Raw genomic sequence first — 12,768 nt, forward strand, 5'->3', positions numbered from 1 at the left:
TGATCGCGCTGCATAATTTTTTCTGAGAAAAACATGATCGACCTGCATAACTCAAGAATTGCCATTATCTTACATACATGTAATGAGAGGCCAGCGTAGCCTGTGCTATTCTTCAGTAATCCTGGGCTTCAGACATGACCTGATGCTGCTAAGCTCCCTGATGAAGCGGACGAGGCACTCCAACTCGGACGACGACGACCCGGTCCCAGCAACATTCAGCTTGGATTAGCCTGGGTGATAGTGTCGGTGTCGGAGTTGGTGCATCGTGGACACCCGAATGTTCACATTTGTGCTACACTTCTTGTAAATATGTTTCCTACTTTCTATAAAAATATAGTATGTCATTGACGTACTCTCGGAAAAAACAATCGGGGTATTGGTATGGCAGGAGCCGCCATGCTTGCGAGGGAGCACGATCTTTGGGCCTTGTCATGGACACTAAACAAAAGTGTAAGGCGCAGTACCTACTTCTGAATGAACAATGAACTACAGAACCTTGTCTCCTAACAATTGTGTGGCACCTAAGAAGGCAAACAGTTTCTTTCACGGCTTCTCTAACTAAACAGAGAACTAAAACCAGATCGATTCTGCATAGGCAAAGGGATGACCGACGCAAACATGTCATTTTTGGCTTCACAGCATTGGTTTGTCAATGCCTTTTTTTCCTCAGAAACAATGAGGTGTCCAGCACGTATGCCAGGTGTATTTTTTTTCCTCTCTCAAAAAGTCAACACTGCAAGCAGACGCTCCATGGCTTTCAAGAGCAGTAGCAGGAAATCAGGGGCTGCAAACAAAGACAGCAACACATGGCACTGCCTGCCAAGCTATATTCATCCTGTCAATCATAGGGCTGGCTGGCTGTTGATGGTAAATTATACTCGACCATGTTACATCCATTATACAACCGAGCATGGACATGCTTTTATTCCTGTTATATAGGTTTCTTCATTGTTGGCTCTAACAATGACTGACTAGAAAGACGCCGCAGTCGCTCCAACTCTGTCGCGGGGGATGAGTCGCAGCTCCGAGCCATGCTTCAAGAACACGTTGCCTGAAAAAATAACAACAGTTTTACATCAGCCGGGCAATGAAGAAAAGGGGCACATTTACATAGGGAAGTGGTGTCCTATTGGCTGGACTTGAAGTGCATAATACACAGTATACAATTTGCAAGCTCAACAAGGAGGCTGGGAGAAGATTAAATAACCTAAATGAGAATGGTAGTGAGTACTCCAGGAGACGTAAGTTTCAGAAAGAGAGAATCACAAAGAGGCTATTCAGATATGCACTCACTTCATGTAATATGTCAGAAAAATGATATGCAGTGTTTGATGCCTGTTTTATTGCTTTGCATGTCACCAATCCCTATGGTGATCATCTACTCTTCTTTTACACAAAAGCTGGTCACCTCATTTGAGTTCTAGTAGCCAACAATTTTAGTGCCAGCAGCCCAGCACAAATCAAATGGTTCGATATAAGAACACACACAAAAATATCAGTGACCTCAAACAGTTCCAGCTAATATTGTACAACCTAGTAGACAACTGAATCCAGTGACTCAAGTATTTCTATGGTACAAAATAGTTTGTCGAAAATATACTTGTGGCTAATGGAATGAACTGGGAAAGAGCGCAGATCTGAAATAAAATAATGCAAGTGTGGGTATCTGCAAATAGTACCTGCACTTTGCTGTGGGTTGATGCCTACTCCATCTGCAAAGGGGGTAAATGCAACATTATTTCAAGTGAGAAAATTGTGTATCAAACAAACAGGCAAAACAATAATCAACAAACACTTTTCTGCTCTAGTGACCTGAAGCTGGCCACATGTTTGACAGCTCATAATCAAATCGTATTTGCATTAAGAAGTCATCAAAGGACCATGCTACTATTACTATGTTAGTGCTCACCACCAATATGCCACAAAACTAACAGTTCAAAACTATACTGCAGGTTTTCTACAAAGTATTCCCTCGTTTTAGGTCACCAAGTAGTGACCTAAAATGTCTTACATTTGTTCACAGAAGGAGTGCAAACAAACAAGCTGGGAAATAATATTACCTCCGTTCAGAGATAAGTGGCATGGTTTTAGTTCAAAAATTGAAATAAAACCACGCCACTTATTTCCAAACGGAGGGAGTACATCCTTGCATGCTGGTCTAGAATTCCATCTTTGATAGGCTAAAGTTTTCTGTTAACAAATGAGATTATCATAAATGAATCTGCCAAGACAGGAAAACCCCGAGGACTGTTTTCCCACATTCGTAATCACCACTTCACCACATCATCATCATCGTCATACAAAATGTGGTGCGTGATAGCCTATCATCATCATCATTCATCAAGCGCTAGAAGTCAGATGATATGTAGTGGCCATGTCCGGATGGAGAACGATCAACTAGCACAAATCAGTAAATCACCACCGACCATCCCATAAGGTTTAAGGTCACGAAGTGCCAACCATGATTGGAAAACCTGTAAACATGTCCCGGAAAGCAAAATAAAGGCCACATGGGTTCCTACTCACGCTGTCCATATCTCAGAAAACGGTGCAAGCCGTCCACGGAAAGCCTCAGCGAATCAAATTCACTCGCTAGAATAGAATCACCAATTGGCTTGCCAAAGCCAGGACAGATGAGTAATCTGTCTGTCTGGATCAGACTACATGTTGAAACCGTGCTATGCATTCCCCTGTTCCCACAAACATACAGACTTCCCACTGAATTCGTCCTGTATGTCAGACAATTCAAAGTGAACTCTTTTTTCTTCCCAATTCACAGGCATATCTGAACCTACAGAATACGTATATCATCAATCATTCCAACATGAAGATAAATCCCACCGAGTGGAACAACTGGTGCAGAGAAGCCATGGATTATCTACCACTTCCCCGTTAAAATCGCAACCTGATAGGCCCTCGTGACGCACCCCTAATCTAAATCGCATCAGAGCAACCAAGAGCACCACGGTCCCGACGGGATCCGACGGGAGGACGCGCGGAGGTTGGGGGCGGGGGGTCGTACCGTTGGTGATGATGGCGCTGGTCTGGGGCGGGACCTTGAACTCCTCGGCGGCGAACTTGAGCACCGCGGTGAAGGGCGCCGCCTCCGGCACGCTGAACCTGCGAAAGCCACCGAACGACACACACGGATCAGGGACGGGCAGCGGCGCACGGATCAGGACGAGATCTGGTCCGAGGAGGGGAGGGGAAGGGGAAGAGGGGGATCTGTACTCACACTTTGAAGGGGAGCTTGGGGTCGGAGGTGAGGATCACCTTGAACGACACCTTCCCTCCTCCTCCTCCGCCGCCGCCCTCCGCCGCCATGGGTGTGCTGTGGGGTGCGAGCCGAGACGCCGCCGCCGCCTGGTGGGTCGCGTGATAGAATGCGATGCGCCTCACGAGCCCTTCTTTTTGTGTAGGAGGAATTCCCTTTACGTTACTACGTACTTTTTTTCATTTCTTTCTCTTTTTTTCCTTCCGTCCAAGAAAGAAAATATTTATATCCATACAGATACGACGAATATTTCGAAAGTAAATGCATTTTGGAAAGAAAAAAAAATTGTATAAAGACACATTTTGCAGTTCAGGTCTCCCTCACGCATTCTCTTACTCCAGCTTGCCACGAGAAAGCACACCAGGTCCTTCATGAAATGGCAGGTTCAGCAACGGTGAACAATGAAAACAAAATATCTCTGACCAGCAACAGACTGATGATGCGTTCATAGATAACATCACATCTTTCGCAATTTCATATCCTACCCACAACTATGATGCGTTCATATCTCTGACCAGCAACAGACTGATGATGCGTTCTCCAGCTTGCTTGCTTGACAGGCCTTGCGGCTGCAGAGTTACAACCTCAAAATTGACTCCATGCCGCCCCGGCGACAACCGGAACCAAGAGAAAAAACAACAACGAATAAATAGCACCTGAGGTGGTACTAATGCCAATGCTAGTAATACATGGGAACAACACTCATGGCAAAGCGACTGCCTAACCAAACGGATTCCAAGCTCTCGTGTCGAGTTCCGAGCACCCAGGTTTCTTCTTCAGAGCTGCGAGGGGATCTCGCCTTCCTCCAAATCATCGTCCCACAGCTTCAACGGGGACCTCATTTCGCCGTACCCGTCCACGTCCATCATCCCGAGATCAAAGTCGAGGAAGTCATCGGGGTTCATGTCCCCAAACAGCTCCTCGTAGGCGTCTCCCATCTCCTGCTCAAACTCCACGCTGGGCAGCTCCGAGAGCAGTACCCCCTGGGCGTCGTCGATGTCCAGCGGGTAGACTTTTGTGAGAGATCTCTTCTTCAGAGCTTCAGGGGTTGCGGATGGCGTCAGCTTGCTTTCTTGGTTGTGTTCTTCTTCCTGAGGATGACTCGAGACCTCAGATGCTAGAGTACTGATGGGAGACAGCACTGAAGAATCTATCTTGCGATCTGTGTCAGGTGTTTTCATATCTTTGGCAGGATCTGAAGCTGCATGGTTCTTGAGGTCAATAACCTGACCCTCTAAGGTCCCACCTTCAACTCCTTCCTTCAAGTCCACTGGGTAGACTTTCATGCAGGATTCAGCCTTTGGAGCCCCAGGAGTCATGTTCGATGCCATCTTGCTATGTTGATCAACTTCCCCCTGTTTACCACCAAATGCCAGACCACGGACATACGACGGCATGCTGTCCATCTTAGGTTCACTCGTAACCTTCACTTGAGAAAGATTTGTGGTACGTGACGGACCAGAATCCTTGAGATCAATAACCTGCGTCTCTGGAGACAACTCGCCTTCCTCTATTTCTTCCTCCTGAAACTGGGTGCCTTCTATAGGAGGGCTATCATTCGAAGTGCCAGGGGGCTGCTCATTTCTGCTAATCTTGTTTGCAGGCTTCTCGACTTGAAACTCGTAACTATCTGATGGAAGGAAGACATTGATAGTTGGGTACTCGACAATAAGAGTGCCCCTCAGTTGGGGGCGCAAGGGCTCTTCTATATTGAGTTGACGGTGTGGCGACTTTGAATTCTATAGCAATGTTAAAACAAGAAGTCATTTTAATACAAATTTAGAGCAAAGATCAATAACCGCAGAAGACACATGGAAACTTGACTGCAGTACCTTGGCAGACTTCTGAATGAACAGTTTCAAATCACGCAGTTCAGTATTGCGATATGGCGTAAGCTGGTCCTTCCAAGGGGAAGGAGTCAGATGCTTTTCCAATAAAGATAGCAAGCTTGCATTCTCGTCTGTCCTGGAAAAGAAGGCATAATGAGCATTGAAGGAACGGAGATTCTATATTTATGTGTAGGATCAAACTAACTAGCGCAACATATATATGAATGTTTAGCTCTGCTTCCAGATGTTTGGTAGTAGTAAGTAAGTGCAGAATCAGAAAATATGTCCCATAAGAAGTTTGAAAATGATAGACAGATCATCTCCATAACATACAGAGCAACTACTTCAGAAATTTTAAGTACTCTTGTACTAAATCAGCGACAATTAATATGGATCGGAAGGAGTAGCTTTCACATATATATCTTATCATCTTGCAATGGTGCTAAACTAACAAGGATTGCAAACAGGAAAAACAGGAGGAGACATTCTATGCTGATAGATTAGAAAACTTACTGCTCGTCAGTTAGGAAAATATCTGTTGAATTGAACTTCCACTCGACTGTCCAGTATATGCAGTCACTTCTGAAAAGAGATATTTACACATAAGGAGGGGGAGTGATACTACTGGTAAGGTTCATTCAAATGTATTTAGGCATAGGATGCTTGCACAAATTATTAAGAAAATAAAACGTTGTATATTGATTCACAACGTGTTGTAGCCAATGTGCTGACAGTGGTTGTGTTATTGCTTAAATAGCAAGGAGAGGACAAACTTGCATGGAAAACTTATCAGTTATGAGTCGAAGCGCCTAACCATGGAATCATGCAAAGGCCAAACTGAATCATAATCACATTAAGTATGACAGGAACCCCAACAATCAAAGACTCTAGAGCAAACTTGCCGAACTTCCGAGTAGAAAAGTTGCTAAGCAACATGCAGGCCCATACATCCACCAGTGCAACTGGAGCAGCTGCACAGGCCCCCAACTTTCTTTTACGTTTTTTTAGGCAATTCTTTTAAGTATTATCAGTTCTGATTAAGAGATTAAAGATTAATCAGTTTGTTGAACTATAAATAAAGAGAAAAAGACACAGGCCAACCATGGAACCAAACCACCAACCCAAGCCCATGGCCAAACTATTGTCTCTCTCTCTCATCTCTTTCTATCACATTCACGTGCAGGAGAACTCTAGAGGCAGTTTATGTTGCGCATCAAATTCCAGGCAGCCTCTCTCTTCCTTGGCTCGCCCCAGCTCAGTGGCAAATCAAATCTCTCCAAATTAAATAGCTGGAAATTAACTCTTGGACGCCTCGTATCCTTGCTCTATTCTCCTCCGATGGCTTCTCAATTTCCTGAGAAGAGAGGTGTCCATGGCAGTCGGCTGCAGGTTCGTTCAACTGCAACATATAAATTAGGGGCTTTCCTATTGATTTTACATTCAATCCTCCCTTAAGAAAATCCGAACAATCGGAGTCGTGTTTCGCTGCTTGGTCTGTGGTCGTGGCACAGAGCAATCGGAGACCCAAGCATCAGCCTCAGTCAACAGCCGGGCTGCCGAAGGTTGTTTCGTCTCTTCTCTTGCCCCTCAGTTCTTTAGTTTCTCTTTTAAGGAAGTCTTGACCTTTAGTTAATTGGTTGTTCTTTCCTGAAGTTGTGCATCCTTGTAGCTTCAGTATCCTAATTTTCTAAGATGTCTTCTAGTTGTAGACATAGGAGATTTTCGTTTAATCCTTTGAGAAATCTATACTGCTACAAATGGTCAATGAAAAATGTTTTAATTGACTTTCTTATATATCACCAGGACCCAAATTTTGGGGGTACGGCCTTGGCAATGTGCATCAGACGTTCACAATGATGTCAACAAGTAAATGATTACTGAATACATAGGCAAAGCAACAACTCAAACAAGATAGAGAGCATTTCACTTCTCCACAGCATCCATTTGCTTTCAGTATCTTCAGTTTCAGTCAACAGTTACTGACACAAAATCAACTTTACTTCAGTAATATATCATCATCATCATCATCATATCGCGATAGACAGGATCGATCAATCGAAAGAGCAGCACTGAGATACCTCCTGTCGTGCCGCGAGCGGTTCTGCTCCCTCCTGGTCATGCCAGTGGGTTGGAAGGCGAGCCGGACGCCCCGGCGCTCCGCGGCCTTGCGGAGGAAGGAGAGCCACGGCGGCAGCTGGGCGCCATGGCGTCCCTCGAAGCCGCAGCCGAAGTTGCGGCCCAAGCCGCCGAGCAGCCTGTGGGCTGACTCCCTGACCATGCTCGTCTCCTCCAACAAGTTGTAATCTGCAAGCGGAGAAAACAGGGGACAGACGGTCAGCATGGATGGAGGCCACGGCGAGCGAGCGAGGGAGTGGGCCGGGGGGGCGAGGGACGGATCCGTCACCGGAGAGGAGCTGGTTGTCGTCGAACTGGGCGAGCGGGACGGGGACGGTGCGGGGGCGCTTGCCGGAGCAGGCGGTGCGGCGCTTGTGGGCCTGCACGCAGGGGAGGCTGCAGGTGAGGCGCGAGCAGCCCGGGCACCGGTACTTCCACGGCTGCTCCCCGCACTCCTGGCACGGGGCGCCCTTCTCCCCGCCGCCGCCGCCGCCGCCGGGGCCGGAGGCGGAGGCGGCGGCGGCGCTGGGGGGCGGGCCCTGCGCGGGCGGCTCCCCCTCCATACCGAGGCCGGGGGGCAGGCGGCGCGGCGGTGGCGGCGGGGGTTTTCTGGCTAGGGTTTAGTGGGGGGTTTAGCAGCGGGGCGGGGCGGCCGGCGGCGGTGACCGTTTGGGTGTCTCTGGCAGCGAGCGAGGTGGGAAAGGTGGGGTTTTTTATCCGCCGGAGGATGATACACCAATTACTAATTTCTATTTGTGCTTTGATTTGACATACAGTATTTGGTAGGGTGCAATGAATATTTCTGCTAGGGTTAGTTAAAGAGTCGACGATTCTGGATTTTTTTGGTGCGATGAATTGATTTTAGTTAAGAGTCCGGAAGATTAGAAAAAACGTTCTAACATTCAACCGCCATCACTTTAGAGTGAAGGAGGTGAAGTGAAGACAAAGGGATTGTCAGGGTTCCTCACTGACAACGGCGAGGTGAAAACCCCCTTCCCGGGGCATTGCCAGTGACGGATTTGCCCCAGTGACGACTGCCTCTAGTGGCGTTTATTCCTTGCGCTCCCTCATATATCTCCCCACCGACCTCCCTCTTCCCACTGTCGGCGACCATGGTGGCCGGGGTTTGCTGGAGGAAAGTCGGGTTCTTCCTTTATGTTTTGGTGGTGTTTTTCTTTCACGCAAATAAAGCGTCGACCGGATATGAAGTTGATCGTGATTATCTTTTCTCTCATGTCCCTGGGTACATGTGGATGGTGAGGTATCAGAGGAAGGGGAAGGCACTGAGGCTACTTCTTATGCCGACGTTCGTTTTCCTTTTCTGTGGTGAAGCTCTTGGTCACCCGGCATCACTCCCTCTCACCTTCTTTACTGGAATAAACCCCCTCACGAGTGCTTCCCTTTTATCAGGGGAAGCAGTGCCAAATCAATTGATTCGGGTGATTTCCTGCTACAATCCCCAATATTGTTCTTCCCTCTGTGGAGAATTAAAGAGGAGCAAGGTCAGACCTGGTGTTGTGTCTCGCCGCCCTCTGCTAGCAAGGTAGCAATGGTGGTAAAAAGAGGAGCAGAAGAGTGATGGAGATCCAGATTGAGAAGGTGCTGTCAAGAGGCTCTCGCCCCTGCTGCAATGGTCGATTGTCAGCCGTTTTAGCTTACCATCGGATATGTTGGTTGAATGGCAGTGTTTCTTCTTCCTCCCGACCAAGATGCCAGATGAGAGACAATGTGGTTTCAGCATGAAGTCCATGGTGTGCTACCATGGAGGCTTTGCCGCCCCAATTGGTGTCCCTAGCGACGACAAGATTGTGTACCCCCATTTTACATCGGGGGCCTTCGAAACCCTTCTATGTTTTAAAAGACAAAATGTGGGTTTGTTAGGGTGTGGACTCTACGACATCACTCGAGAGGCCAAGGTTGCGAGGTAAACACTATTGTCGTGATATCGAGTTGAAGTCAAGGAAAGAAAATCCGGTGAAAATCAAGTTTTCAGCGAGATGAGTCAAAGACGGGAGAATATCCAGTGGAAATCAAGTTTTTGTTGAACCGAAAACAATGTATAAGATGTTTCAGAAATTCCGAGGAACATGTAAACTTTCAAAGTCAACTTCAATTTCACAAAGGAAACAAACACAAATTCAGCATCAATTCATAATTTCACATTTTCTACATGATTCACCTTTTGATTGCTGAGGTTGGCTTTTTTTCAATAGCTCTCAGGTGAAACTGAATTACGAACCAAACTTTTCAGGGGGGGGTTTCACTTCCAACGCCAATGGCAAATGAACCTAATTCACAAAGCACTGTAATACATCCATTTCATCAAACTAAGATCAGAGGGAGTGCTAAATTTGATCCAGGGCAAAAGTGATTCCTTTTCACTTAATGGAGAGCCAAGGGCAATAGAACCCAATCTAGGAGGCATGCACACATTCCACATGTCAAAAGAAAGTGAAACGTAACTTCTTGGAACCAGAAACAGCACAGGACAGAAAACACAATTAAATAGCAAGTTGACCATCTTTAGATTGTGAGTCGACCAACAGCTGTCTTAATATCAAAGAGCTCATTCTAACACAAACGAACCCATAAACCATGGTCTTAAGCTACAATCCCGATAAACAAAATCATCACAGTGTTCGCAGAATTCAAACATCAACAGAGAGGACAGCACCCCACGCACGCATTGGATCTGAAGACCTGTTGGGTGCTCCCACTTGCTGAAGAGTCGCTTCTTCACTCCATGGTAGCTCCAGAACCGAAAGTGCCGCCGCCGCCTCCACGGCCAAAGGGCCTGGCAGCACCACCAGCACCCTGGAGAAACAATTACAGATTGTACAAAATTAGATAACCAGAAGGAAGTATAGAGTTTATATGTGCAATTAAGGAATGGTTTACATAGTAGAGTTTATATGTGCAATGAAGGAATGCTTTACATAGTACAGCACCAGAATTGAAAACTGTTTTACATAGAACAGAAACAGAGCTGAGAACTGCCAAGCTATGATCAAGCCTCATAGGAAACCAGAGCTTAACACTACAATCTATGATCAAGCTAAAAACCAATACAGTATCACAGTAGAATATTTCCAACATATAATGAGAGAATCAGAGTCCAGTTATCAAAACTGGTTCGAATGCTAGAAGCTAGAAACATAATCATGTCATGAATGCACACCTAAATTGATGCCAACAATCATATGAAATTTAACAACGGTAATTGCAGTCCTTACCCTGAAAGCTGGCTGGTACTCAGCAGGAGCTCCACCCTTCTCACCAGCAAAATCACCTGGAGCACCACGTGGGCCTCCTCTGTAACCATCCCTGTCACCATACCTGGGCCTGTCACCCTCAAAACGAGGAGGACCCCTGCCAAATTTAGCAAAACCAATTAGTGAATACAAATACATCAGTGTTCTTGATATATGAATGTAAGAGAAACAAACAAGCTGGACACCATGGAAGAATTGTGTTTCATACTTTGCCAAATGTAACTACTTATGGCTTTAACTACACAACATTATAGGGAGGATAATTGTAGGTCAAATTGTAGAATATACATATACAGATATATAAAAAACACAAGCCTAATTCCCCTGTGTTTCAACAACTGAATAGCATGGCCATAAAACAGAAATGGAACAGAGATTATTATTGAGCATTGGTGTGGCATGGCAAGGTTCATCAACTAATTTCAACTTTGCTAAACAAATGGTGGATCAGGACTAAAATTTATCCTCATTCCAAGTCAACAGGCACCAAGATTAGACAGACTAATCAAAATATAGAGTATAGCTAGATGATCAGTGTGGTTATATTCTCAACAGCAACAGGAACAACTATGCCCAAAACAGAGAGGCAGAATGATGAACATAGCTAGCTCACCTGGGGCGGTCACCCGGTGGGCCAGAGCCGAAGGGGCGGGACGGGGGCTTGGCGGACTTCTTGAGGGTGTTGGGCACGATCTCAGACGGCAGGTTGAGGAAGGTGCGGAGGAACTCAATGCCGTCGTTGGTCAGGTACCAGTAGTAGTGCTGCCACGAGAAGGTCTCCCTGACGTACTCCTTGGACTTGAAGCTCTGCATGAGCTTGATGACCTCGAGGTTCGAGGCATCGACCTGGGGGTGCTTGGCCAGGTTGTAGTCCTTCTTGGCGTACAAGACTCCCTCTGCACACACATCACAATAGATTCATCGGTCAAATCCTTCAGACCATCCAAAGTAGTAGCATTCTTGGACACATCAATCAAAAGTTGAAATTCGCAGCAAGGAATTCAGTTAAGATGCTCAGACTATTGTAATAGTCCGTAGAATTCTTCAAGATTGCAGCTTGACATGAATAAGATTCTACAGTTAGGATGTTAGTGGTGTCCAAACTGTCTATGCTCGAACCTTGCAGCAACCGTGGATCGGAGCGAACTCGCTGCGGTCAATGGGTGCCAAGAATACTGACGGAGCAACCTCGCTAAAACCCTAGACAACACATGGATCGAACCCTACAGAAGAAGACTAACGAGATGGCATCTGGATCCTAACCACAGCCGGCACGGTACGAAAAATGGGGGAGGGAGGGGGGAGGAGCTCACCCTGGAAGAGGTACTTGCAGATCTCGCGGCGGTTCTTCTTGGAGATGATCTGCAGAGGGAGACAAGGGAGGTCAGATTAGGGAGCTCTACCACCGGAGCAACCAACGGGGAGAGCGGACTCGGCTGGGGGGTGCTCACCATGGTGACGGGCGCCGGGGGCGGAGGCGGGGACGGAGACGGCGGCGCCGCGGCGTGCAGGGGAACGGGAGGCGGAGCGCGGCTGCTGGGATGGAGGGATGGAGGGAGAAACCCTAGCCGTCTGGGGGGTCGGTATATGTAGGGGCGCCGCCTGGGCCAAGAGGTGATGGGCTGGTGTGGCGGGCTTGCGTCTGGGCTTGTTGTTCTTGGGGCAGGTTTTGCCACTTTGCTCTGTGGTTTTGTGCAGGCCTGGCCGAGAAGACACACGGTGGCCCAGGTGCTCTCGGTAAACATTGAGATGACATGGGCTTTTGTCTCAGAAAAAAAAATGACATGGGTTTGTACTTCTACTTCCTGTATCAAAAAAATATGATTCGTGTATATGAGAAATGGTAAACCTGTGTCAACAAGTGCTTAGATGTATACCAAAGATGTACAATGGGTATGAAAACAGTAGACCTCAAAACATACATTTGAAAAAAATCTTAATCAATTATTTGAAAAAAGGTTAAGTATTAGAAAATATTTTATTTACCAAAAAATACACAATATGTATGAAAACGGTAGACATCATAACATATATTTGAAACAAATATTAATCACGTATTTGGGAAATGTATCTATCTACTACGCCTATAAAAAGAAGAGAGGGGCAGATCCAAACAATCACATCCATCCATTATCAAGATCTAATGGCCCTTAATCCTTCGGTGTTTAACGCTACCAACCACGCATTAAGCCAATCCATCGATCGCTAGCCCTGCCCCTCCTTAAAACAAAAACCGCTGCCCGCACGACCGCACGACCTCTCGTCCCATTCTCCTCGT

At 46.6% G+C, this 12,768-nt stretch overlaps 3 protein-coding genes across 3 annotated transcripts; all 3 read right to left on the minus strand.

Annotated features, from left to right (window-relative positions):
* Positions 1-755: 755 nt before the first annotated feature.
* LOC119270610 (ubiquitin-fold modifier 1) lies at positions 756-3,396 on the minus strand. Its single transcript, XM_037552623.1, has 4 exons — positions 3,236-3,396; positions 3,023-3,120; positions 1,680-1,712; positions 756-1,051 (listed from the first exon to the last, which is right to left on the minus strand). The coding sequence occupies exons 1-4, from the start codon at positions 3,322-3,324 to the stop codon at positions 972-974; spliced, it is 300 nt and encodes a 99-aa protein (XP_037408520.1). The 5' UTR covers positions 3,325-3,396; the 3' UTR covers positions 756-971.
* A 280-nt stretch (positions 3,397-3,676) lies between these two features.
* LOC119270609 (putative box C/D snoRNA protein SPCC613.07) lies at positions 3,677-7,796 on the minus strand. Its single transcript, XM_037552622.1, has 5 exons — positions 7,508-7,796; positions 7,182-7,407; positions 5,617-5,685; positions 5,107-5,239; positions 3,677-5,013 (listed from the first exon to the last, which is right to left on the minus strand). The coding sequence occupies exons 1-5, from the start codon at positions 7,779-7,781 to the stop codon at positions 4,051-4,053; spliced, it is 1,665 nt and encodes a 554-aa protein (XP_037408519.1). The 5' UTR covers positions 7,782-7,796; the 3' UTR covers positions 3,677-4,050.
* A 1,908-nt stretch (positions 7,797-9,704) lies between these two features.
* Positions 9,705-12,051, minus strand: LOC119270611 (40S ribosomal protein S10-1-like). Its single transcript, XM_037552624.1, has 5 exons — positions 11,942-12,051; positions 11,804-11,852; positions 11,104-11,386; positions 10,452-10,587; positions 9,705-10,032 (listed from the first exon to the last, which is right to left on the minus strand). Exons 1-5 carry the CDS (start codon positions 11,942-11,944, stop codon positions 9,955-9,957), a joined length of 549 nt encoding a protein of 182 aa, XP_037408521.1. The 5' UTR covers positions 11,945-12,051; the 3' UTR covers positions 9,705-9,954.
* Positions 12,052-12,768: the final 717 nt, after the last annotated feature.

The sequence above is a fragment of the Triticum dicoccoides genome, chromosome 3A (assembly GCF_002162155.2).
Source record: "Triticum dicoccoides isolate Atlit2015 ecotype Zavitan chromosome 3A, WEW_v2.0, whole genome shotgun sequence".
Taxonomy (NCBI): domain Eukaryota; kingdom Viridiplantae; phylum Streptophyta; class Magnoliopsida; order Poales; family Poaceae; genus Triticum; species Triticum dicoccoides.

Bases quoted from the DNA above. Each gene is read 5' to 3' on its own strand.
- LOC119270610 (XM_037552623.1), bottom strand. From the start codon at position 3,324: ATGGCGGCGGAGGGCGGCGGCGGAGGAGGAGGAGGGAAGGTGTCGTTC. The intron at 1,713-3,022 runs GTACGACCCCCC...CCCCCTTTGCAG, and splicing joins CAGCGCCATCATCACCAACG to ATGGAGTAGGCATCAACCCA. The intron at 1,052-1,679 runs GTACTATTTGCA...TTATTTTTTCAG, and splicing joins CAACCCACAGCAAAGTGCAG to GCAACGTGTTCTTGAAGCAT.
- LOC119270609 (XM_037552622.1), bottom strand. From the start codon at position 7,781: ATGGAGGGGGAGCCGCCCGCGCAGGGCCCGCCCCCCAGCGCCGCCGCC. The intron at 5,686-7,181 runs GTATCTCAGTGC...ATCTCTTTTCAG, and splicing joins CGCTCGCGGCACGACAGGAG to AAGTGACTGCATATACTGGA. The intron at 5,240-5,616 runs GTAAGTTTTCTA...CTTCTTTTCCAG, and splicing joins ATTTTCCTAACTGACGAGCA to GACAGACGAGAATGCAAGCT.
- LOC119270611 (XM_037552624.1), bottom strand. The intron at 11,387-11,803 runs GTGAGCTCCTCC...ATGTGTGTGCAG, and splicing joins CTGCAAGTACCTCTTCCAGG to AGGGAGTCTTGTACGCCAAG. The intron at 10,033-10,451 runs GTAAGGACTGCA...TTGTTTCTCCAG, and splicing joins AGTACCAGCCAGCTTTCAGG to GGTGCTGGTGGTGCTGCCAG.